The 25,383-nt window shown below is 42.1% G+C and overlaps 1 protein-coding gene across 4 annotated transcripts in view; it reads left to right on the top strand.

Annotated features, from left to right (window-relative positions):
- Positions 1 to 25,383, top strand: part of PRKDC (protein kinase, DNA-activated, catalytic subunit) — a 270,531-nt gene that overhangs the window by 133,788 nt on the left and 111,360 nt on the right. For all 4 annotated transcript variants that reach the window (XR_011020922.1, XM_068237357.1, XM_068237356.1 and 1 more), the window contains 5 exons: positions 5,100 to 5,231; positions 10,128 to 10,239; positions 12,018 to 12,145; positions 12,216 to 12,365; positions 14,954 to 15,127. Coding sequence is in view for 3 of the 4 variants with exons in the window: in XM_068237357.1 (XP_068093458.1) it covers positions 5,100 to 5,231; positions 10,128 to 10,239; positions 12,018 to 12,145; positions 12,216 to 12,365; positions 14,954 to 15,127 (696 nt within the window). In the remaining variant the exon portion in view is untranslated. The remainder of the gene's footprint in view (positions 1 to 5,099; positions 5,232 to 10,127; positions 10,240 to 12,017; positions 12,146 to 12,215; positions 12,366 to 14,953; positions 15,128 to 25,383) is intronic.

Here is a 25,383-nt window from a genome sequence, read left to right as displayed (position 1 = left end):
TGAAAGATAAAGGAAGATCTAAATTTATTCACCATATAACTGATAAAAAAGGTAAAATAATCCATGATACTAAACAGATCTCAAGTGAATTTTCTAATTTCTACAAGGAACTATATAATATGGACGAATCAAGCCTGCTAAATCCCAAAAACTTCCTAGACAAAATAAACCTCCCAAAGGTAAGCTTGAATGATAAAGCAGAACTAGAATCCCCGATATCCCTGGCCGAATTCTTCAGCACTGTAAGGGAGCTACCCAAAAAAAAGGCCCAGGCCCTGACGGTTTTAATGTCGAGTTCTATCAATCATTTACGAACATCTTAGCACCCCTCTTTTGTAAGCTTGTGAATGATGACGAAAACTCCATAATTTTCTCTAATGAATCAAACCGAGCAACCATAACTTTAATTCCAAAAGGGGATAAACCGAACCCAAGTTGTGCTCAATTTCGACCAATATCCCTCATAAATTGTGACGTAAAAATTTACGCCAAAATATTATCAAATAGATTAAATAAAATAATTAGTCACCTTTTGGGGAGTCAACAATCAGGTTTTATTAAAAATAAACAAACTAAGGATAATATATATACTGCAATTGATCTGATTCACAGGTGTAGAAACAGAGGAGAGGTTGCAGTGATGATTGCAGTGGACGCTGAAAAAGCATTTGACCGTATATCAAGAAGCTTTATCTTTGCAGTGCTGGCAGAATTTGGTCTAGGCCCAATATTTATTGGGAACTTGAAGAAACTTTATAAAAACCAAAGTGCAAGCGTCAAGGTAAATAATCAGCTTGATCACACTTTTACTATCTCAAACGGGGTTAGGCAAGGATGTCCCTTGTCCCCCATTCTATTTAATCTTGGCATTGAAACAATTATTCAAGCTATTCAACAAGATGATGAAATTAGAGGTATAAAAACTAGGCAAGGCGAAATGAAGATCTTGGCCTATGCCGACGATTTACTCCTAACTCTGACGGACCCACTTAATTCAACTATAAAATGTCGAGATAAACTTAATTTTTTTGCAAAATATTCAAATTTCAAACGGAATAAAGAAAAAACAGAGATCCTAAACATAGGCTGTTCGGTAGAACTCATGGAGGAGATAAAACAGAGCAGTGAGTTTAAGTGTAATAATCATGCAATTAAATACTTAGGTATTAACCTTACCAGCAATCTTGATTCTCTCTTCAAAAATAACTTTTTGAAAATAGTAGGTGAATGTAAAAAAAAGCTGAGATCCTGGGACCGTCCGTGTTTCAACCTAATTGGTAGGATCAACATTATTAAAATGTTGATCCTCCCTAAACTTATTTTTTTGTTGCAGAGCTTACCAATAGCCATCCCTAATATATGGTTCCAGAACTGGCACAAGATATTCCAGAATTTTATCTGGAACAACGCTAAGCACAGAATAAATTATAAACTAGTTATGAAAAGAAAAGACCAGGGCGGACTTGCCGCTCCAAATTTATATAACTATCATAAAAGTGTACATCTGACAAGAATTCTGGAATGGAAAATAGAGGCCACCACTGATGCAGAAAATAAGATATGGCCGCGGCTAGAGGAGAAAGAATCAGATTTTGATCTTGTCTTTACTTGGATCATTAAAAATATCAATAAAGTATATAATTTATCGTCCCATCCGTTGATTAAACCAACCCTGAAATCATTGCTCTGGATAATTGAAAAATGGCAAAAAAAACAGGGTTTTCCCCCTTAACAACCCTACGAGATAATCCAGACTTCCCCCCAGGTCTTGACCCAGCTTGGTTTGGTAAACACAATATAAGTCGCGAAACACGTGTGGTTAATATTGGGGGAAACCCCACGCTGGGAATTAGACCGATCTTTGAGTGTAGTGACCAGATTGGTTCATGGGGTTTCTCCCAGATACATAGTTTCTTCTATAAGTTTACCTCGCATTTGGTTCAGAAGAGGGATCTGAATAATTTTGAGAGACATTTTTATCTGGGAAAAAAATGAATAAATCTATCTCTAGTTTATACTCAGATATCTGCGCAGCAGAATGTGACCAGGACTTTCCTGCATATTGCAGGAAATGGGAAATTGACCTGGGGTCCAGTCTGGAAGGGTTATGGCCACAAATATGGGTAAATACTTTTAAAATCCAAGATCCAAGGTTACAATTGATACAATTTAAAACAATTGGTAGATCGTACATGACACCATTCCGTGTTGGTAAGTTTGCGAACCGCAAGGTGATGTGCTGGAGGTGTGGACAGGGGGACGGAGGTACTTTACATATGTGGTGGCTGTGCCCGATAGTTAGAAAATTTTGGGATGATATCATCCTCTTGGCCGAGAGATTGCTAAAAGAAAAATTTGAACTTACACCGAAGGAAGCAATCCTTAGTTACACAGCTAAAAAAGAAAGCCCTGGATGCTCTCTGATTAAAGAATACGGCACGATAGTTGCCAAAAGTATTATCGCTAATAACTGGAAAAATCCGTCTAGTTTAGATATAGGAGAATGGTTTGTCAGGATGGATGAACTGTGTAAGAACAAGGATCTGGGAAGTACGAATAAAGTAGAAGAAATTTAGAGAAGCCTCACAGCTAATCTCGGTTAGGTTTACCCTGGGGAGGGACTGAGCTGAGAATTGGGAGTCGCTGGCGAGCGTTGTTGGGGCTGGAGGGGGGCAGTGTTGGTTGGTATTAGAGTGTGATGATGGGCCCCTGGGAAGGAGTGGATGACGGGGTGACTGTGAGTGGTACGTTTGGGACGCTTATGTTTGTTGGATGATTCTGCAGGGTATAGATACCCTTTAAAAGAGAGGTTGGAGAGATGAGAGGAGTATATGCAGGATGTTGATGGGGCAAATGTATATGATTGTGGTATGAGAAAGATAAATAGATAACTGTCTCAGCAACAGTCATGTAATTGTGAGGAATAAGAGTTTAATGGTGAAGAAAGTCACAGATATGCTTATTTAGCTCTTACCAATCTATGTTGAATAAACTATGATGATCACACATTTCAGTTTAGGGGTATGGCAAGAAAAGAAATTGCTAATGCCCCATGTAACTGATTACTCATGAATTTGGGTCTGTGTGCTGAGTTTAAAAAAAAAAAATAAAAAAAAAAATCCCCGACTGAGCATTCAGTCTGGCTTTTCTCAGAAATCGTTATAGCTGAGTCTCATCTCTGATGTCTTTTCAAGCCCAAGCCTGCCCTCTTCTGGCTCTGCTATAATGACTCCGCTATAATGATTCCTGAGCAAAGTCAGACTGAATGCTCAGTCAGGGATTTTATCAGGGCTGTTAAGAAGCAGGCTGAGCAGTGAAGGATGAAACAGAAAGCAGGGTAGGCGTTTTCTCTAATATGGTAAAATACATGAGGGTGCTTCGTCTCTGGTTCACTTTAAGGATCTTGACACATTGGTAATTTTAAGCAACTAGGAGAACCAAAAATCGGTATGAAAACAGTTTTTTTTAGATAGGCCGTCTCCACACACCACATCATTTTTAATAGTTCTGTCTGGGCCATACCATCTCTTCAACAACTATTTTTTTTTTATTGCAGAAGATCGTGTTAGGCCTCTTTCCCACCAAGACGTTGCGTTTTAGGGGACGTTAAGGTCGCATAACATGCCCCTAATGCAACGCGTGGTGGTGTTGAAGTTGGACGTCAGATTGAGCCGCGTTATGTGGCTCTCAAAGCAGCCGCTCCAGGATAGTGATGGGAAGTCCAGATCTTTTTAAGGATTCGGATCATTCGAATCGGATCATTGAAAAGATGCGGATATTTGAACCATTTTACTAGGGAAGCAGACTGGGGGTGAAATGACTAGCAGGACAAGACTTTCCCTGCACTGTACATTCTGTATGTTCCTGTTTCTTTCAGACAGACATCCACTGTGAACCGAATCTTTCATTGTGATCATCCGGATGATTCAACTCACAAAAACGATTCGTTCATGATCCTGACAACACTACAGTCCCACCAGGAGTCACCACAGTACAGTGAATATTAATTAGCCATGTGGCTGGCCGTGGAGGAGGAGGGGAGACCTCCTCCTCCATTACTGAGCATGTGAAAACACTCTAACGCTGCTTAGCCGAGTATAACGTACAGCATGCAGCACTTTGTTTAAACGTGCTGCGTTACTATGTAACGCAAAGTGGGCACTGTAAACAGCACATTGATTTTACAGTGCTGTGAGTTAGGCTGCGTTACTGGCTGCTGTAACGTGGGACTTTAACGTCCCACTGTGAAACCAGCCTTAGTGTTTGTTTGGAGTCATACTCTTGCTTCAGAATGCATTTGCACAGGCTACTTTCCTGATGGGTATTTCTTGATGAATACATTTCTGCTGCAACTTATCAGCGCTTAGATCATTCATTCGGACTAAATCCCCAGCACGTCTTTTAATGACAAGAACTTTTGAGTAGACCTGTAAAGGTCCTTTAAAGGTCATAAAGGGGGAGATATATATGAAGGGTTTCACATTGTAATATAGGAATTGAGTCCTTGTCCTTGCAATAGCACAGTTGTGACAGATATCCGCTTTTTAGCCCAGTTTTAATTCTTAATGACCTAAGGAATGTTTTTATTATATAAGCTTGGCAGGTGAGCTTTTTTGTCCACAGGCTCATACAAAGGATAAGAGGACATCTTCGTATTGAGGAAAAAAAGTCTTCATGTTCCTTACATGGAAGGACATCCACGGCTTGTTCTCTCATTACAGTGCTAGGGAAGAACGCAGATCTCCCCTATGGTGTGACAGCAGCCTATGACCCAGTACAGAGTTATTCTCCAGTGTTCTCCCCAGAATTTTTTTCCAGCTGGGTGGCATGACAAAGTAGCCAGGTTGAGCGAGATGAGAGAATGCTGGGCTAGTGCTTCTCTGCACAACTCTGATTATATCAGAGGAGGAGGTGAGCCAATGACAGCCGGGTGCTCACCAAAACTAGCTGGGTGGAGCACCCGGCTAAAAGAAACTGGAGAGAACACTGTTCTCTGCTCCACTTCAGCCAAAGTGGAGAGAGTTTTTGGTACTGTCTTATCTTTATGGATTCGCAGTAACTTATGGGAGTATTAATACAATTCTGTATTTCTTTCAAAGGATAATATATAATGGCTTCTCTGGCACTGACCCTGACAAGAAAGACAACTCTGTCGGAATTCAGCTACTGGGTTTAGTCGTGGCTAATAATTTCCCTCCATTTGACCTAAAATGCGGAATAGATTCTGAACGGTGAGTTACCAGTATTTGTTTTTCAGCTGAGTGAGCTAAAGCACGGTGGGGCAGCACGGTGGCGTAGTGGTTAGCTCTCTCGCCTTGCAGCGCTGGGTCCCTGGTTCGAATCCCAGCCAGGGCACTATCTGCAAAGAGTTTATGTTCTCTCCATGTCTGCGTGGGTATCCTCCGGGTACTCTAGTTTCCTCCCACATTCCAAAAACATACGGATAAGTTAATTGGCTCCCCCTAAATAAAATTGGCCCTAGACTGCAGTACTTACACTACATAATATAGACATATGGCAATGGTAGGGACTAGATTGTGAGCTCTTTTGAGGGACAGTTAGTGACAAGATATATACATACATACATATATATATATATATATATATATATATATATATATATATATATATATATATATATATATATACATACAGCGCTGCGTAATATGTCGGCGCTATATAAATACTAAATAATAATAATAAAGCATGAGCTGTGTAGCCAAAAGTGGGTGGGAAGCATGGGCCAGTAATGTGTGATGGCTTTCCAGTGCCCTCCATATTTTCTTTGTGTTCCAGCACCCCCATAATGTGCCTCATATTTCCACTGCTCCACAGGGTACGACCCAAAAAACTTTCTGTACACATTTCAATCTTTTCGTGAGTTTTGCCTAGTGGGGATTGTCTCCAGCTTTGAAGTATTGACTAACCACAGATTGAGATTCAATCCACCTTTAGGGCTCTTTTACACTGCAAAAGGCAGACTTAATGTGATTTTGCAATGCAATTTGATGCCGTTTTCACTGGATGCTAGGACCACACCGAGATAAAGCAGAAAAAATGCATCATGCAGGACTTTTGCGATCAAGCAAAATTGCATTGCAACCACATTCCACTAGTATAAAAGGGTTCCTGTAATTTTCATTATTCTGCTGATGTCCTTGAGATTAGTATGCAATTGGAAAACAGCCCTTACTGCTGACAGAAATAGGAAAGCTACACTACAGTGAGATGACAATAAGTAACAGAAGAACACCTCCACTCCAGTCATTGTGTAAGATTTCATGGAGTTCTCCTTAAATTCCTGGGATACATACTCCAGCAGTACCGGTGTCTGTGTCCTGTTACATGAAGATACAATAGCCTTAATTTATTAGCATATGTAGAAAAATGAAGATGCAGTGCCTTCAGAAGACATGGTATTACCACTGGACTCCATCTGTACTTCTTTGTGGAAAAAGCAGTGACTTTTGTATGTGAACAGAACATGCAGAGAACAGTTCGCTACACGTTACACAAAGCATGTGTAGAAAGGTACTTGCTGCTTTTCCGCCAGTTGTAACTGTATGTCCTTGCTCTTTAGGATGAGCAGTTCACTTTACAAAATCGATGCTGGCTCTGGTTCTCCTCACTGAATGTCATCCTCACTCGTTACTGAGCTTACCTGCACTGAACATTAAATGAGTCACCCTGTTGTGCTTCCTTATAAAGTGAACAATTCCCTGCTGCAGTGCAGCCTAACAGTGACAGCTTGTAGAGAAGTGGCCAGTTACATTTTGACCAGCCCACTTTTCCCATGTTTATTATTACATTTGCCTTTCTGTAACCTGGAGTGCTTTGTGATTGGTTATTTTTCATCCAGTATTGCCCCAAAACTCACATGGGCAAACAGAAATAAGTGTCCTGCCCAAGCTCTACTCAGAACATATCCACTAAAATTGCCTAAATGTATGGCCTCAATTCACTAAGCAGTTTAGACTAGTCTACTGATGGTTTTTAGTCTACTGATGGTTTGGTGTAAATCAGATGCATCAAGGGGGAATTCACTAATAATTACCAAATGTTTTAGACCTGGTTTAGACCTGGTCCAAAACATTCGGTAATTGGATTGGTAAAGCAGGGAAATGATCAAAAGATGCAATTCGCAAACGAGTAGCTATGACTGACAGAAATCAGCTGGTCAAATCTCTGTCAGAAAAAGTGGGCAAGGTTACTCCTCGTTTGCCTTTGTGAATTGCATCTTTTGATCATTTGCTGCTTTACCGACCTAATTACCGAATGTTTTAGACCAGGTCTAAAAACAGGTCTAAAACATTATACCAAACCATCACTAGACTAAAAACCATCAGTAAACTAGTCTAAACTGCTTAGTGAATTGAGGACAAATCTGCATTCTGGCCCAAGACTGACAGATACTGACAGGCAGATATCACTAAAAAAGAAAATAGTGTTAAAGAGAACCCGAGGTGGGGTTCTCACAACAAAATCCCCATACAGAGGCTGGCTCTTCCTATAGAGCCCAGCCTCTGTTGCTAATCAGATCCCCCCTAAATCCCCCCTGCACTCAGCCAGACCCCATAAATCTCAGCCGCTCTGCTGACACGCAGCGTGTCAGCAGCGGCTGTGTTTAGCTTCCTAACGACAGTCTCCGCTCTCCTCCGCCTCCTGTATCGCTCCGGTCCCCACCCACATCCCTTCCCTCCACGCTGATTGGAGGGAAGGGACGCGGGCGGGGACCGGAGCTCTGCAGGAGGAACGGCGAGACTGACGTTAGGAAGGTAAACACAGCCGCACAGCGCGGCTGTGATTTATGGGGTCTGGCTGAGTACAGGGGGGATTTAGGAGGGAACTGATTAGCAACAGAGGCTGGGCTCGATAGGCAGAGCCAGCCTCTGTATGGGGATTTTGTTGTGAGAACCCCGCCTCGGGTTCTCTTTAAGTCAATTCTATTGGTGAGCAGATACTTGTTTTATTTTATTTTTTTTAATAGGCAGATTCTAGTGATCGATTCTAATGACAGGCAGAATTTAGTGATGGGTAGTTTAAAGGCTCGTACACACGTCTGATGAAAGGCAACGTCGTCCCCTCCCGCTGGGCGGGTTTTCAGCAGACAGTACAGCGTGTGTACAGTCTGTCGGTGGACTGATGAGGCTGTTTCTGAGCGATCCGCCGGGCTGCCTTAGCAGATTCTAGCAACAGAATGATTAAATGACAGGTAGATTCCTTTGATGGACTGATTTCATCGACAAACAATTAAATTGGTAAGAAAAAGACACCGAGAGCCCAATATGGTGTAGTATGCTCAGGACAATAGTGGATAATGTAATGTGAGAAGGTTATACTCACAAACAAGGGTTACCGCTGAGGCAACCACTGTGAATGCAGGTGAGGAGATTAGACCTGTCCTCACTCAGGGTTAAGAAGTCGCTCTCTGTAGATAGAAGAAAGGTAGGGGTGGGTCCCCCTTCCACCAAGGGTGGACACTATAAGAGAGGCGCTATATGTGCTACCTGAGAGCTACTGTTTTGTTCCCTGTTTTATTGCCTGATGAAGCCGGCTTGGTCCTGCGAAACGCGTTGCATCTATTGGGGTACTAATAAAGTGTTTGTCAGACAAGTAGTCTAGTCTGCTTTCAGAGGTAAGTCCACCACTGCCTCCCCAGCATATTTTAAAACTTTTAATTGTTGTTTTTATTCTGCTGGCGCCTCTGTTCATCAAAGCAATTAAATTGGTAAGCATATAGTGATGGACAGATTAAAGAGGAACTTCATTGAAAATAATGTAATAAAAAAAGTGCTTCATTTTTACAATAATTATGTATAAATGATTTAGTCAGTGTTTGCCCATTGTAAAATCTTTCCTGTCCCTGATTTACATTCATCACATGGTGACATTTTTACTGCTGGCAAGTGATGTCAGTGGAAGGAGATGCTGCTTGCTTTTTTGGCAGTTGGAAACAGCTGTAAACAGCTGTTATTTTCCACAATGCAACAAGGCTCCCACAGTGTGATGTCAGAACCATGGTCCTGACATCACACTGTGGGAAGGGTATCACCACAATATCAGCCATAAAGACCCCCCTGATGATCCGTTTGTGAAAAGGAAAATATTTCTAATGGGAGAGGGGGTATCAGCTACTGATTGGGATGAAGTTCATTTCTTGGTTACGGTTTCTCTTAAGTGACAGCTGTCCCTCAGGCAAATGGTGGCCAAAATGATTTCACATTGCCAATGGCCACACTGTGTTCCAAATACTCATCAGCCATATCGATCTTTGTTCTCAAGTGTGGTTAGTGTACACGCTTCCCCAGTTGTATTGTATGGACTGATAGGGCAAAGGTTGTGAGTGGAGGGTAGTACAGTATGGTGTGAAAAGGTAGATAATCTTGAGTTCTCTCTGCTTAAAGAGACTCTGTAACATCAAAAACGTCCCCTGGGGGGTACTCACCTCGGGTGGGGGAAGCCTCAGGATCCTAATGAGGCTTCCCACGCCGTCCTCTGTCCCACGGAGGTCTCGCTGCAGCCCTCCGAACAGCCGGCGACAGGCCCGACTGTTCAATTTAATATTTACCTTTGCAGGCTCCAGCGGGGGCGCTGTGGCTGCTTTCGCTCCGAAGGAGGCGGAAATACCCAACCTCAGTCGGGTCCGCTCTACTGCGCAGGCGCCGGAGACTTGCGCCTGCGCAGTAGAGCGGACCCGACGGCGATCGGGTATTTCCGCCTCCTTCGGAGCCGACAGCCGCCAGAGCGCCTGCGCAGGAGCCAGGAAGGTAAATATTACGTCACCGCTGTACGGAGGTCCACAGCGAGACCCCCGAGGGACGGCAGACGGCGTGGGAAGCCTCATTAGGATCCTGAGGCTTCCCCCATCCGAGGTGAGTACCCCCCAGGGGACGTTTTGTCGTTACAGATTCTCTTTAAGGTCTCTTGTCTCTCAAGAGCCACTAACAGACATTTATCAAAAAGTTCCATGGGGAACGCGCTGGCCTCATAAATCTAAAATAAAATGTACGCTTGTAATAATGCTATTTTTGTAACTTTGGTTGTTTTTAAAAAATAATTTCTTGTAGTCATTTTCTTTTTTATTCATCATCAAGGAAAAAAGTTTAATCATAGTCTCTGTTCTCTAGGTACTTTAAAGCTCTAGTCAACAATCTTGCATTCACCAGATACAAAGAGGTTTATGCTGCAGCAGCTGAAGTGCTAGGACACGTCCTTCACTACATTGCTGAGGCAGAGAAGGTATGTATATTCGTGCATGTAGACTGTTAGGTCTTATATTCCTTAGCTGAAAGTAAACCTGATCAGAAGCTCTGCTGTGAGGCAAAACTGTTGCCTTCTGCAGGTCTAACTAGAGCCATCATCTGAGCCCCTACCAGAAATACTGAGGGAAGAATTTGTAGGGTGTTCAGCATTTCATTGGTTAGTCATTTTCAGGTAGACATGTCTGTCAGATTTCTCAGATATGTGTATCTGGGATTCGGCTGCTGATATTAAAGGGGACCTGAACTCAGAACTTCCTCTCTGTTCTAAAAGATTAGCAACAGCATAATAACATTTACACAAAAAACATTTCTTTGTTACAGCTGATACAAATCCTAAAATAAATCTGCACTGTTTCTACATACTGATTCATGGAAGCAGACCTATTGTTAACATACTGCTCTTTCATATGAGCTTATCTGCCATCTCTGCCATGGTAGTCATGTGACACCAGGGAGAGATCAAATTACACCTTGTGATTAGACACAAATTAGTGGGAGTTAAACAGGCTAAACTCTCTAAATACATACAGGGTGCATTTCTCTATGTTTTCCTACTGTCCTGTGCAAGAGTTCAGGTCCACTTTAAAATAAGAAGCTGGCAGAAAACTAGCTGAAAATAATTACTGGTGCAAAAATACATAGTATAGAAATACAATAATCTTTAACCACTTCAGTCCACGGGTGATTTTCACCTTCATGTGAGCAATGTTCACATTTCAGTGCTCCTCCCATTCATTTGCCAATAACGTTATCACTACTTACCACACCTAAATGATCTATATCTTTACCTTTTGCCACTAATTTGGCTTTCGGGGTGTGATATATTTTTTCTTTTAGTTATTATTTTATCCTCTATGTATTTTAAAGGGGAAAAAAATTAAAAATACACTATGGCTCCTATTCTGACCTCTCTAATTTTAAAATAAATAATGCTACCATAGATAAAACCCACACTTTTTATTTGCCCATTTATCCTGATTATCTCTTCCACCACCGGGTGGCACTGCAATGCTACCACTTTACTGATCACATGTAATACCATGTGATCGGAACTCAGAAGAGTATGCCGGGATTGCAGCACCGCAAGTGAAGGAAGAAAGGAAACTGATCCGGACAGGTAGATATAAAAATGCTCCCTGCACTGCTCTGAATAGCTGCATTCAGCAGCAAAATGATTTATACTGGCTGCGGATGCCCTGCCTCGAGCTATCTGTGATCGGGGATGCTCATCACGGATTAATCACGTGTAACCACGGTGGTTACTCGTGATTCAAATGAGCTTTAATTGCGGCAGCTAAGCGGCTAGATGTGTTGGGGTCAATTACCCATAAAGCGTCCTATGCACACTTCCTCCTTCAACCCAGGAGGAGGAAGAGCTCCATAGCAAGGCTTGCCACACATCTAATAACGCTTGCAAGCTCGTTGAAATGCTGGGCGGAGAGCGGCATTATGGGTAATTAACCCAGCCGCATCTAGCCGCTCTTGCAGCGCTGCTGAAACGGTTAATAGCCATTAAAACCTGTTTGCGTCAAGTTGTGTGCATGTTGCCAGGTCAATGATCAGGGTCATTTGGGTAGTTTTTGTAGTTATGTGATTTAAAAAGCGTAAATACAGTTGTTTGGCAATAAATGGCTTCAGCTAACCATGAGTGAAAGAAAAGCTTTGTTATAATTCATATTCTATGATTTATTTTTTTTGCAGTTTGTTTTTAACATTAATTTACTGTTTGTCATAATTATTTTTGCTTAATGCTAGACCATAGATGGCCCCGTGTTTGGCTATGTTTTTGATAAACTGAAACAACATCACACCAGCAATAAAGAAGACAAGTTCATAATGTGTTTGAACAAAATAGTGAAGAATATTCCGATATTTGCAGATAGGTAAGGCTATTCCTTATTATTTACAGTGTTATCATGAGAACAAGTTAGTTACGTTTCTTAATGTTTGCAGGTTTATGACCATTGTTCTTTACCTCCTGCCAAAACTTCATGGAGACTTGAAGACCCAGTGCCTGGAGATAATAATGGTCCAAGCCGAAGAAATACCTAATCTGTATATTGAGTTAAAAAGTAGAGACTTGAAACAAATTATGAGCACCCGGTAAGGAAGATTTTGTTCTGTTTCAAAAGCATATTTCACTGTTTTTTTTCTAGGATTATTCCCAAAGTAAAGTAAAGATTACACATGTGCCAGTGATGAGAAATCCTGTACGGTCACGACGTGGGTTTTCTGAGCAAGGCTATTGACTTAAATAGCCTGTGCAATCGCAACTACTGTGTTCCCTGCCAAAGTTTTTAATACACTACACAAGGCATACATAGATATGACTGTGGTAGAGATTAGATTGTGAGCCCCTCTGTGGGACAAGTAAGTGACAGTGCTGTGAAAGATGACGGCATTATATAAATACTAAATAGTCATTATTTTAATGTCTCTGCTCAGTGACACAGACTTTTTTTTATTATTAAACACGTTTATTGATTACTTATTACTTATTAAGTCAAAAATATAACATAGCTTCGATACAATATGAATCAAAATGCACAGGGAAAAACCAAAGATACAAAATACAATAACAGACCAATATTGAGTTACAAAATATGAAAATTATAATTGTAGTAGAAATATTAATATCCATTCGACGAAAAAGTGAGAGACTTAAGGTAGCCATACAATGGTCGATTTGCCATTAGATCGACCAGCTGACAGATCCCTATCTGATCGAATCTGATCAGAGAGGGATTGTATGGCTGCCTTTACTGCAAACAGATTGTGAATCGATTTCAGCCTGAAACTGATCACAATCTGTGGAGCTGCCGCCTGTCCCACCCCCCTGCATACATTACCTGAAGCTGGCTCCGGGTCCTCTTCTCCGCACTGCACCCCGCACCGCATCCCAGCGTACACTGTGTCACTCCGTGACCAGGAAGTTCAAATAGAGCGCCCTCTATTTGAACTTCCTGGTCACTGGAGTGACACATGAAGTTAATGTACGCTGGGATGGAAGCAAGAGCGGTGCAGCGCAGAGAAGATGCGGAGAAGAAGCGGAGAGGATGCCCGGGAGCCAGCGTCAGGTAATGTATAACTGTATCGGATCGGCCGCTGCTAGCGACGCGCTCCCTACCCGCGGGCGATCGACGGAAGTAACCCGCACGGCGAGATCGACGGACCGATCCGATTTCGGGAGGAAATCGGATCGGCGGGTGCGTTTAGCGCGAACGATTGGCAGCAGATTCGATCCCAGTGATCGAATCTGCTGTCGAATCGGCGGCAAATCGGGCCAGTGTATGTGTTAGATGCAGCCTTCTATGTTCAATCCAATTATCCCACACACTGTAAAATGTATCAATATTTTCAATGCTCAGATAGTAAAGCCCATCAGTCAACACAATAGTATCTAATCAATCTCCAACCAACCGAATATTCAAGCCTGTAGATTTCCAACAGAAAGCAATGGAACAATGACCTGCTAATAACATATAGCTATAAAATGTTGAATATTGTTTAGGAATCGACGGATTATGAACATATAACAGGCATAATATTCCTGTAAGAGAGGGACGAACACCCGAGGCTTCAAAAAAATAATTGTTGCCAATCATCCCAAAACCGTGTAGCAATTGGGCAATCCCCAAAAATATGGGAAAGTGTACCCAAAGCTCTGCAACCTCTGAAACATAAGGGGGAACTATTATGAAAAATTTGATGAAGGCGAGTGGGGGTGTAATACCATCTCATCATAAGCTTGACCGCCGTGTCCCTTAATATTGAAGAGCGAGTGACAGAAGCCACGGTAGTCCAACTTGAAGTCCATGGGTATTATCTATATGTATCTGCAGGTCTTGCTCCCATGCTCTCATATAAGACGATGAACCAGCAGTAAATTTAGATAGCAACAATTGGTAAAGTAAGGATATAGTACCCAGCTGTCTAGAGCCTCTATCATACATAGATTCAAATGTGAGGGGGTCAGATAAGGAATAATGAGGAAACTGGGACAGTGAAACAGTCTTGTGTATGCTGGGATAAAATCTATAAATTGAGTCTTATCTCTTCCCTGCATTCAGAAGTTGTTCTCTGTGAGAAAAGTTTATGGCTGTAATTCTTTATCAGTGAGGGTTACACTATAGTCTGACTAGGTTCCAACTGGAGAGAAACTGTCACTTGCATATCTGAATATTAACTTGTTCAGGCAGAGATAGAAAACAGGGAACACTGCCTAGTTATGTATATGCTTGTACAAACACATATTTAGATCATCAGTTTACTTTCACCTCTTTATTCTTTTAAGTGGTATTATTAAAGGAATGATGCTGCTGGTGTTTTCCACAGCCAGATGATACAAACCATAGCAAAGTCTCAGGCTGCAGCAAGAAAGTGAAAGTTTATCGTACTAACAATATCGGGCACTTTTTTTTTCAATAGCCAAAGTTTTTAGTAGTTTTACTGTGTGGCAAACGTGTTGGAGTTGGTTTGAAATGTTGACTGTTATTCCTTGTTGAATCAGCTAAGAGTGCTTGTTTTTATATGAAGGATTATTTTCTCTGCAATAACACCTGTGCTCTACATGCCTTTTTGGCTTCTGTTTTGATTGTTAGTATTTTCTCATGTTGGCATTGCTTTCTTTCAATTCATGTACACAGTTACCGATGTGCCTAACTAAAACTACTCGTCTTTCCCAAATACAGGGATGGTGAAAGACAGCAAGTCTGTTTAAGTATCATATACAAGATGTTATCCAAACTGAAACCTGCTGAGCTACGAGACCTCCTGCCTTCTGTGATTGCATTCAGCTCACACAATTCTCCTGTGTGCCGAGAACGGATGTATGACATTCTCATGTGGATATATGATAACTACAGGTAGGAACCAGAGTGTGACCTTCTTGAAAGTTTGTGAATTTCAGTAAAAGCTATAATGTCTAAATAGAAATAAAATCATCATGTGCTTTGCATATATCCCAATATCCTTCATGTCAGTGTAAATTAGTTGCTGTGGATCCTTTACTAGTGGGAGGCAGGAGAGTTCTAAAAAGTGTCAATCTATTTCGGCCTTTTTACAATCCGGCAACCTTGATGTGGAATAGTGTACATTGTTTACTTGTTGTAGTGAGCCTTTGTGTTTATGCACAGAGAAATCAGTGTCCATGAAGTATGGAAAGCTAGAGTATTTTATAGACTAGAGCGCAACGGTATTATTCCTTTGATTAACAGAGGAGTTTATGATCACCTTTGTCACTGCAAGGTGGCCAGGTCTAAGACGTTTTCTTCTCTACAACGATTCCTTCCAGTTCTGACAAGATTTAGTCAGACCTGTAAGGCTCGGTTCACATTATGCTGTTTTCAGCCTACGTTCTGCTCCGATGAGTGGAACGCAGCAATGCTTTCCCTATGGGAAAGTTCACAGTGCTACGTTCCGTTCCCTGCGTTCCGCTCATCGGAGCGGACGTTCCCGACATGTCTATGTTTCCCTATGACTCACATGGACGATATTATAGTTTAACAGTGTGCTGACCAGGAAGCTGTTATGGGTTAATAGCCATTTTCAAAATGGCAGACTTAGAATTCCATTGATCACGGTAGATGAAAAGGATGCAGGAGAGGAGAAAGAGATTGATGAATAGGCTACATGGGAGGTAAGTATTACGTGTGTATGTTTGTTTTGACTTGTAATTTTCAGTTCAGGTTCGCTTTAAGCTGTAGTTACTCTCACATGCAGTAGATAGGGAGGGTAGGAGCACACAGAGGCAGGATGCAGCTTCGTGCCTCCTCTGCCAGTAGGATTACAGCCATCCTGAAGCTTGTGTATGGCAACCAGAGAGAGAGAGAGAGTGTGTGTGTGTAAGTATATACATATACTTGATGTCTCTCTCTTCCTCCCTCTCTGTGTTCCCCTCTAGAGTTCCCTTCTGCATTTGATACTAAAAACTGAAGCAGACAGCTCAGAATCCTTCACTTTACAATGCAGTCTACTGTAACACTCCACTTAACTCCATTTAACACTCAAGCAAGGAGATCCTTCCTCACACACTTTACAGTTATTGCTTGCATTCCTCTCTGTGAATTAACATCCTGTTTAGGATTCTGTTGTTAATTTAAGGCAGGGGTGCCCAATAGGTCGATCGCGATCTACCGGTAGATCGCGACCGCCTATATGGTACGGCCGCGTCATGTTAAATTCTGAGGCCGGCAGCTATCAGATTCTGCTGCCGGCCGCTGGCCAATCGGAAGAGGTGGAGAGGAGAGAGGCGGTACAGCGGGAGACAAAATACAGAACAGGTGATTACAATAGCAAATTTAACATGATGACTAAAATGTATAAATGTATAACAGAGTAGAAGCAATTAAAATAACTCTCCATGACACAAAAGGGTGAGAGCCCTGCCCTTGCGAGCTTACAATCTAAAGGAATGGGGTGGAAACAAGAGGTTGGGGAAGTATACAGTATATGTACAGGCAGTGCGTGATTAGGTTAATTAGTGAGGAGTAAATGTAGATGCGAGGTTTAAGGATGCATGGCCTAAGCTAGAGAATATGCTTGTCGGAAAAGGTGGGTTTTGAGGGAGCGTTTAAAGATTTCAAAGGTGGCAGAGTGGCGGATGTGCTGTGGAAGGGCATTCCAGAGGAGGGGTGAGGCACGTGAGAAATCTTGCACCTGTGAAGTTATTACATTTAAAATTAACTGTTTACCCCCCACACTTAAAAAAATACCCAAATACATTTTTTAATAAAAAAAATTACAATAATAAATATATATTAAATATAATATATATATTATATAAATATAATATATATTAAATATATAATATTAAAATATTGGCACCATACATTGTGATAGGGACATCATTTAAATTGTGTAATAACCGGGGACCAATGGGCAAATAAAATACATAGGTTTTAACTATGGGAGCATGTATTATTTTAAAGCTTTAATGGCCGAAAATTATTATTTTTTCCATTTTTTCTTAATATTCCCGTTAAAATACATTTTAGAAAAAAATAATTCTTAGCAAAATGTACCACCCAAAGAAAGCCTAATTAGTGGCAGAAAAAAACAAGATAAGGATCAATTTGTGATAAGTAGTGATAAAGTTATTGGCAAATGAATGGGAGGTGAAAATTGTTTAAGGTGCCCATACATCTAGCAATGATAGGCAGATTAGACTAAGAAACAAATCTCGATCGGATCTGTGCCCATACACCGCAGGCCGATTCCTGATCAATTTCAGCATGAAATATCTTGGGAATCGGGCGAGTCTGCCACCTCGACGCTGCCCCCAGCATATAATTGTGCCAGCGTCAGCGGTTTCTTCGTGTTCTCCGCTCACCGTTACCGTTGCACACCCGATTGACCATGACGACCCGTCATCTTGCAGCATGTCAGATCGATACATGTGACCCGACCAATTTCGGCCCGAAATTGGTTGCATGTTGATCTGGCATGCTATTCGCGGCACCAATTTTCATCCGATTCAGTAGTAATTATCGAAATGGATGGTTGATCGGCCTCCAAGTCAGGAGATGTATGTCCATCTTTAGTGAATATTAAGTCATTTATCACAATGGTGATACCAGTAAGAACAGCTCAGAATCATTATTAAGACAGGAAAGGAATTGTGGCCATTGTGTTATTGTATACCTGAATGCTCCAAACCAGTAAACAGCCAAAATGTCTGCTTTTGCAAAGGAAGTCATGCTGATGATCAGTTAGGCCTGTTTCACACTGGCAGAAAGAAATGGTCCGTTAGCAAATGCTAACGGAACGGACCCTAACGGATGCGAATGGATCCAATATTAACCTATGCATCCGTTTACACTGGTCTGTTAGAACCGATCCATTCCACATGATCTGTTGAACGGGCAGCAAATTTGGTTCTGCAGCAATTTTTCCAGCCCGCTGAGCTTAGCGGAACGGAAGCGGAAGCTGAAACACTACATTGTGGGCAATGAGAAAACGGAATGTTTCTTCACACTAGTGAAGGATCGGACTGTTCTAGCCAGCAAAATTCACTTTGGTGATGGGGATCTGGGGGGATGTGGGGATATGAGAAGTGGCAAAGTTGCACCTTTGTATGGTCTTGGTTTTCAACAGTTTTGGTTTAAGTGTGACCGTTGGGCATAAAATCAAAAATCAATTCTTTATTTTCATCTGGTAAACAAGTAATACAGATACTAACCAGGCAATCCAAAAGTTAAAATCGTTATTACTTTTCCTGTTTATAAATGATCATTCCCCAGTATACCTGACTCTTATTTGGTACGTTGCCGCAAAAAGGAAGTTGCAGGGCATGCTGGATTGTCTTTTTTTGCTTTATTTCCCCACAGACTTAACTAATGCACAGAAGCAAAAAAGGACAACCCAGCATGCCCTGCAACTTCCTTTGTGCCGCAACGTACCGAATAAGAGTCAGGTAAACTGGGGAATGATCATTTATAAACAAGAAAAGTAATAGAGATTTTAACTTTTGGATTGCCTGGTTAGCATCCTCATTACTTGTTTACCAGATAAAAATAAAGAATTGATTTTTAATTTTATGCCCGACAGTTACACTTTAAATAATGGCACTGCGTATGTAATATGCGATGTCTTGTTCACCTCAAGTTGTATGTTCTATATTCAAAGATCTTCTAAGGACCTGATGACTTTTTTTATTATGTCATGATATACCTTAAAGGGGAACTAAAGATAGAGGTATACGGAGGCTGCCATATTTATTTCCTTTTAAGCAATAGCAGTTGCCAGGCAGCCCTGCTGATCCTCTGCCTCTAATACTATTAGCCATAGCCCCTGAACAAGCATGCAGCAGATCAGGTGTTTCAGACTTTAAAGTCAGATGTGACAAGACTAGCTGCATGCTTGTTTCTGGTGTTATTCAGATACTACTGCACCGAAAGACCAACAAGGCTGCCAGGCAACTGGTATTGATTAAAAGGAAATAAATATGGCAGCCTCCGTATACCTCTATCTTCAGTTCCCCTTTAAATTTGAAAGGGAGTGGGGGGGGTGGGGACTTTCTTCTCACATGACTGTTTTAAGGTAGATCAGACCTTCTCTTTCCACTCGGCTCCTCCCTTGTTGAGATGTACATTGTTTGAACAGCAGTAAATGGCATCTTGTGGGCATGTAATGTCTGACTTAAAAACAAGAAGAGAATCGAGAGCCCAATATGGTGCAGTATTGTCAGGTAAAATGAAGAGTTCAATACAATTTTATGTATATATACTCACAAACATGGGTTACCCATAGACAACCACTTTAAATGCAGATGGGGAGCATTAGGATCTGATCCCACTCAGGTTAAGAAGTCGCTCTCTGTAGATAGTAGATGGGGATGCACCCCTCCACCCAGGGTGGACTAGAAGATCAGCAAAAGCTCGGTATACAGAGGCGCCAGAGTAGAAGAAAACGTTTTAAAATCCACTTAAAAGCAGAGGGGGATGTTAAGGTGGACTTACCTCCCTCTTACAGAGGCGACAGAGGCGCTCAAACCTATTGCTTGACCCACTGAGTTGTGCTCCCATTTTTGCCTGAGGAAGAGGGGTCACGCCCGCAATACGCATTGCATTTGTGGAGTTGAATAAATTATTTGTCAATTCTGTTTTATCGAGACTCAAGTGAGTTTTCTTTTTTTTGTAAGAGGGAGGTAAGTCCACCCTAACACCCCCCTCTGCTTTTAGTTTCAAAAGAGTTTTATTGATTATTTATAAAAGGTAGTCAAAACAGCAGTGGTAAAGGTGTCCATTTCAGGACAAGGCAAGTGAGAATTACAAGAGTAAACGTTAAACATGAACATAACAAGGAACAGGTATGCATACAATCTACGTGAGTAGTAGTATTACAGTGTTGAGAAATGGAACCATTTCAATGCATTAGATCTAGGACTTGTGTGGTGTTCATAGTGAGAAGGTACACGAGCGGAGAGCAGTTAGGTCTGAGGCACTCATCCAGGGCTGCCATGTTTTAATAAAGGTATCAAAGGTGTCATTAATAATTGCGAGGGTCCTTTCTGATATCATTATATCTAAGATAATATTGTCAGTTGATTGGATGGAGAGCGTTGGCTGCATCCATTGTCTTGCGATGTGGGATCTGGCAGCTTTTGCTACATGTTGTGCTAAGCGGTGAGACGGGTGTCTCCATTTAGGGGGTTTGTCTCCAAATAACAGAAGTGCTGGATCTGGGCCTAGCGCTGTTCCCAGTGCAGCGTTTATAAGTGTGGTGATCTTCGTCCAGTACGTTTGTACCACCGGGCAAAACCACCACACATGAGACATGTCTCCCACCCTCCCACAATTTCTGAAACATAAGTTGCTTTTGGTTGAGTCAATGTTGTGTAATTTTAGGGGAGTGATGTACGCACGGTGGAGAATTTTGTAGTTAGTCTCTATGTGGGAATAGTATGTGCTGCCTTTGGTGAGGGTAGTACAGCATTTGGACCATCTTTCTGGGGTGAATGTGATTCCCAGTTCTGATTCCCAGGCCAGCATTGCTCTGTTTGTTTAGATCAGAAGGTTGAGACAGTAGAGAGTATAGCAAAGAGATAAGGCCACCCTCTAAGGGTCTGAGGTCACACCAGGCTTCGTAAGAAGTACGTTGTGGAAGTGGGGAGTTTTTTGGGCCTATAGTGATTAGGAAGTGATATATCTGCATTGCAGCGAAATATTCAGATGGCGGAAATACAACTTTGGTTTTAAATTGGTCCCAAGTTGGTATTTTGTCATTTACCAGTAGATGTTTGAGGTGTGTGATGTCTTTGGATTTCCACCATCTGAAGGAGCATGGGTCAAGGCCTGGGGTAAACATGGGGTTACCATAGAGTGGGAGAAGCTTTGGCGACTTTGTTTGTAAGTTCTTTTTGAATCTGAATAACCTCCATATAGAAAGAGAGTGGGCTGATAGTGGGGATTGGAATTTCACCAGTGTCGGGGTTGGAAATGTGGACGATTGGAGTGCAGGGAGGGTATAGGGTTGGAGCAGATTCGTTTCTAGCTGGGCCCAAAGTGGGTAGTTGAGGCTAGAGTGGATTTGCGCCATTTGTGCTATTTGAGCAGCTCTGCAGTAAGATATTAGATTCGGGACTCCCATTCCTCCTCTAATTCTATTTAGGAACATTGTTTTGCGGTCTATGCGGCTTTTGTTGTTGTTGTTTATGAATTTAAAAATGTCGTCCTGGAGGCCCTTGAGATGTTTTTGCGTAACTAGTATCGGTATTGTGCGGAACAAGTATAGGATTCGGGGAAGAATGTTCATACGCACTGCTTGGACTCTGCCTGACCAGTAGATAGTTGGATGGTTCCATTTTTGTAGGTCTCTTTGTAGTTGGGATATCATAGGCTTATAGTTTAGGTCATAGAGGTCTAGAGGGTTGGTTGAGATTTTTACTCCCAAGTATGTTATATATTTATGTTGTAGTGTTAGTCCTAGGGAGGAGGTTAAGTGGACTGCCTGGGTTCGGGGGACGTTGGCAAATAGGAGCTCCGTTTTAGCTATGTTGAGGCAGAGTCCTGATATAGAGCCGAATTTTTTTACTAAGTCTATCAGATTTGGGATTGAGGTATGGGGTGAGGTGAGTGTTAGGAGAAGGTCGTCGGCAAAGAGGCTCGTTTTATATGTTTTTCCTGCCACCTTCAGGCCTTGGACGTAGGGTGATTTCCTAATCTCCTCTGCTAGGGGCTCAATTACTAGGGCAAACAACGCCGGGGAAAGTGGGCAGCCCTGCCTGGTGCCTCTTCTAATTGGTATGGTTATAGGGGTCGATGTGGGGAGTTTTAATTGCGCTGCCGGAAAGGAGTATAGGCCATTAATTGCTTGTAGGAAATTGCCTCCGATTCCCACTCTTTGTAGTGCTGCCGTCATGTAATCCCAGTCTATAGTGTCAAAGGCCTTCTCCATGTCAAGTGCAGCGACTGCTAGGGGGATTTTGTCTCTCTTGGCGACATGGAGAAGGCCCACAACCTTTTCGCACATTGTCGGGTGCTTGTCTAAGAGGGATAAATCCCACTTGATCCCTATGTATCAGCGGCGATAGATATTTATTCAGTCTAGCTACCAGAATAGATGTGAAGATTTTGTAATCTATATTGAGTAGGGAAATGGGGCGGTAGTTTTTAACGTTCAGGGGGTCTCTGTTGGGCTTTGGGATCACTGCTATCATAGAGTTTAAAAATTCAGTTGGCGGGGTTTTTCCCAGTAGTATAGTGTTATAGAATTTAAGTAGGGATGGTAAAAGTAGGGTCTTACATTTTTTATAATACAGGGCTGAGAAGCCATCAGGCCCAGGAGATTTACCATTTTTGAGGCGCTTAATTGCATCTTTTAGTTCTTCATTGGTGATGGGTAGATTGAGAGTTCAGGCTTTCTCAGGTCTAAGCGATGGTATTGGTAGTTGGCGCAGGTAGGTATGTGGAGAGAATGAGGAGAGACTGGCGGGTTTAGGGGCGTATAGGGAGGTGTAGTATTTAGCAAACTCTTGGTGGATTTTCAGTGGATCTGAGGTAATGGACCCGTTGCTGGTGCGCATTTGTAGTACTTTGTTTAGGTTATGTGCCTCCCTCAATTTTCTAGCTAGCCAAGTGTTTGGTTTGTTGTATTGTGCTTATAGCTTTGATCTCGTCCACCTTATAGCCTTTTCAGTGCGCAAAGATAGGATTATATTAAGTTGCGCTAGTGTGGTTTCAATCTGTTTTTGCAGGTAGAGCGAGGGTGTTTGGGCATGGGCCATTTTTAGTTTAGAGAGTTTATGTTCAAGGTTAGATTGTTTTTCCGTTTTGTTGCGTTTATGTTGTGATGCGATCTTAATTAGTCGGCCTCTTATCGTTGCTTTGTGGGCAAACCAGAGTGTCGATGACTTTGTATGGGGTAGATCATTTAGCCTAAAGTAGTCTGTGAGGTGTTCCTCGATCTCCAGTACTGTTACGTTGCTAGTTAATAAGCTTTCGTTAAGCCTCCACGGTGGTCTCGCAATAGGGGAGGTGAGAGAGGTACAAAATGTCAGCACTATGTCATGGTCTGACCAGGAGCTGATGTGAATTTGGGAGAATATGAGATTAGGTATGAGGGATGAGGATAGGTAGATTGCATCTATTCTCGAATACGTTTTGTGGGGGTATGAGTAGAATGTGTAAGCTCTAGTGTGTGAGTTGTATTCTCTCCATGAGTCTATCAGGTGGACGGAGGACACGTGAGTCTGGAGGGCTTTGGATTGTTGGGATTGTTTCATAGAAGGGGTAGGTGTGGACCTGTCCAGTGAGGAATTTGGTGCTATGTTGAAATCTCCTGCCCAGAGGATTTGGGCTTTTGGAAATTCTTTCAGAATCTTAAGGATTTGTCTTACTATAGGCAAGGGGTTTTCAGGTGGACAGTAAGTATTTATAATGCATATCTCATTATTTTGTAAGAAACCGTATAATATCACATATATCCCGTCATCATCTGTTATGGTCTTATCAACTCTAAATGGGATAGCATTATGTAGAAGGGTGATGACCCCTCTGTTTGGAGGAGACTGAGGAGGCAAAGAAACGTTGGAAGTTCTTATGAAAATAGCGTGGTGCAGAGGTTTTGGTAAAGTGCGTCTCCTGCAGGCATATGATGTCTGGGGAGCATTTTTGATAATCAATAAACGCTTTTCTACGTTTTATTGGGGAGTTCAGGCCCTTGGCATTGTGGGTTAAGATATTTAGAGAGGCCATTTGAGTTAGTTAGTATTGGTTATAATTATAGTTTTTGTCTTAAGATTTGTTGCTGTGCCTCCTGAGCTTAGTGTATTGCTTGTATATAGAATGCAAGAATGGATTCCTTTTTTAGTTAGGTAATTACACTGTGGTAATGTTAATGCATACCGGAAGAATAAAACAGAATATTTAAGTGAGACCAACAGGGTCACAACAGTAGGCGAATTGCCTATAGCAATGGAGAGCATAGACAGAGTTATTAAGGCTCTGAGTATGTTGTCCATTTAGTGGGAGGCAGCAGTGCACAGGTGCAGGCTACCACTCTTATCTAGAACATTTTGCTGGTAGTCAGTTTTAGAGTAACAGTTGTGGCGCAACAGCACCACCTAGTGGGCATATAACAGCCTATTCCTAGAACAGAATAATAAAGAGAGCGTATTCTATAATCTGTTCGGTAGGTATCAACAGGTAGTCAGTAATCATATAGCGAGAGATATCTTCTTTGGCTACTAGCAGGAGGCCCCTTCTTCATAGGCAGGCGAATCAAAGAGTGCAAGGTGTATCATTGAAATAGGTAAAGCTCTTTCACGGCTGTATGGAAAAAAGATAGTCCAGCTGATATGGAGTGCGCCTTGTCACATGGGGTCTGTTTATACAGTCATCGTATTTGGTAGCCCGATTAGATTTTGGGAGCCGATATAGGCTAAGTTTCATATACCCGGATTAGTTTTGGGGCATTGTAGGGGTATGGTACCCCCTCGTTGGAGATCTGTGGGGTCCGTTGCCACTGATCTCTTTGGTCGTGGGACCGTTAGGTACCTGCTGCAGTAGGCTTGGGCAGTGTAGAACAGGCCGGTGTAAAGGAGTCTGAGAGGAGGGAAAAGAGAGCAGTAAACACGGGGGAAGCGATCCAGTAGCAGGAACTGCTTTTTGCTAATGGTGGGACCGATTATGTGGGGAAAATGTACTCACGGCATGGTGGCGGCAACTCAAGTTGTAGTAGGCCCTCAGCTTATGGCGGCAGTTAGTCCTCCGGGGCAGAGGCCTGTGTGGATCGGAGCCTCGTGTTCCGTGCTGACCATCCCCCTCTGCTTTTAAAGAGAATCTGTATTGTTAAAATCGCACAAAAGTAAACATACCAGTGCGTTAGGGGACATCTCCTATTACCCTCTGTCACAATTTCGCCGCTCCTCGTCGCATTAAAAGTGGTTAAAAACAGTTTTAAAACGTTTGTTTATAAACAAACAAAATGGCCACCAAAACAGGAAGTAGGTTGATGTACAGTATGTCCACACATAGAAAATACATCCATACACAAGCAGGCTGTATACAGCCTTCCTTTTGAATCTCAAGAGATCATTTGTGTGTTTCTTTCCCCCTGCAGTTCTCATGCACTGAAGTTTCAGGCTGCTGGTTTCTTCCTGCAAACAGCTTTGCCTTTGTAA

Source organism: Hyperolius riggenbachi, chromosome 5 (genome assembly GCF_040937935.1).
Source record: "Hyperolius riggenbachi isolate aHypRig1 chromosome 5, aHypRig1.pri, whole genome shotgun sequence".
Lineage (NCBI taxonomy): Eukaryota > Metazoa > Chordata > Amphibia > Anura > Hyperoliidae > Hyperolius > Hyperolius riggenbachi.
Note: the sequence above shows the minus strand (reverse complement) of the source record. Positions and strands in the feature narration are given on the sequence as shown.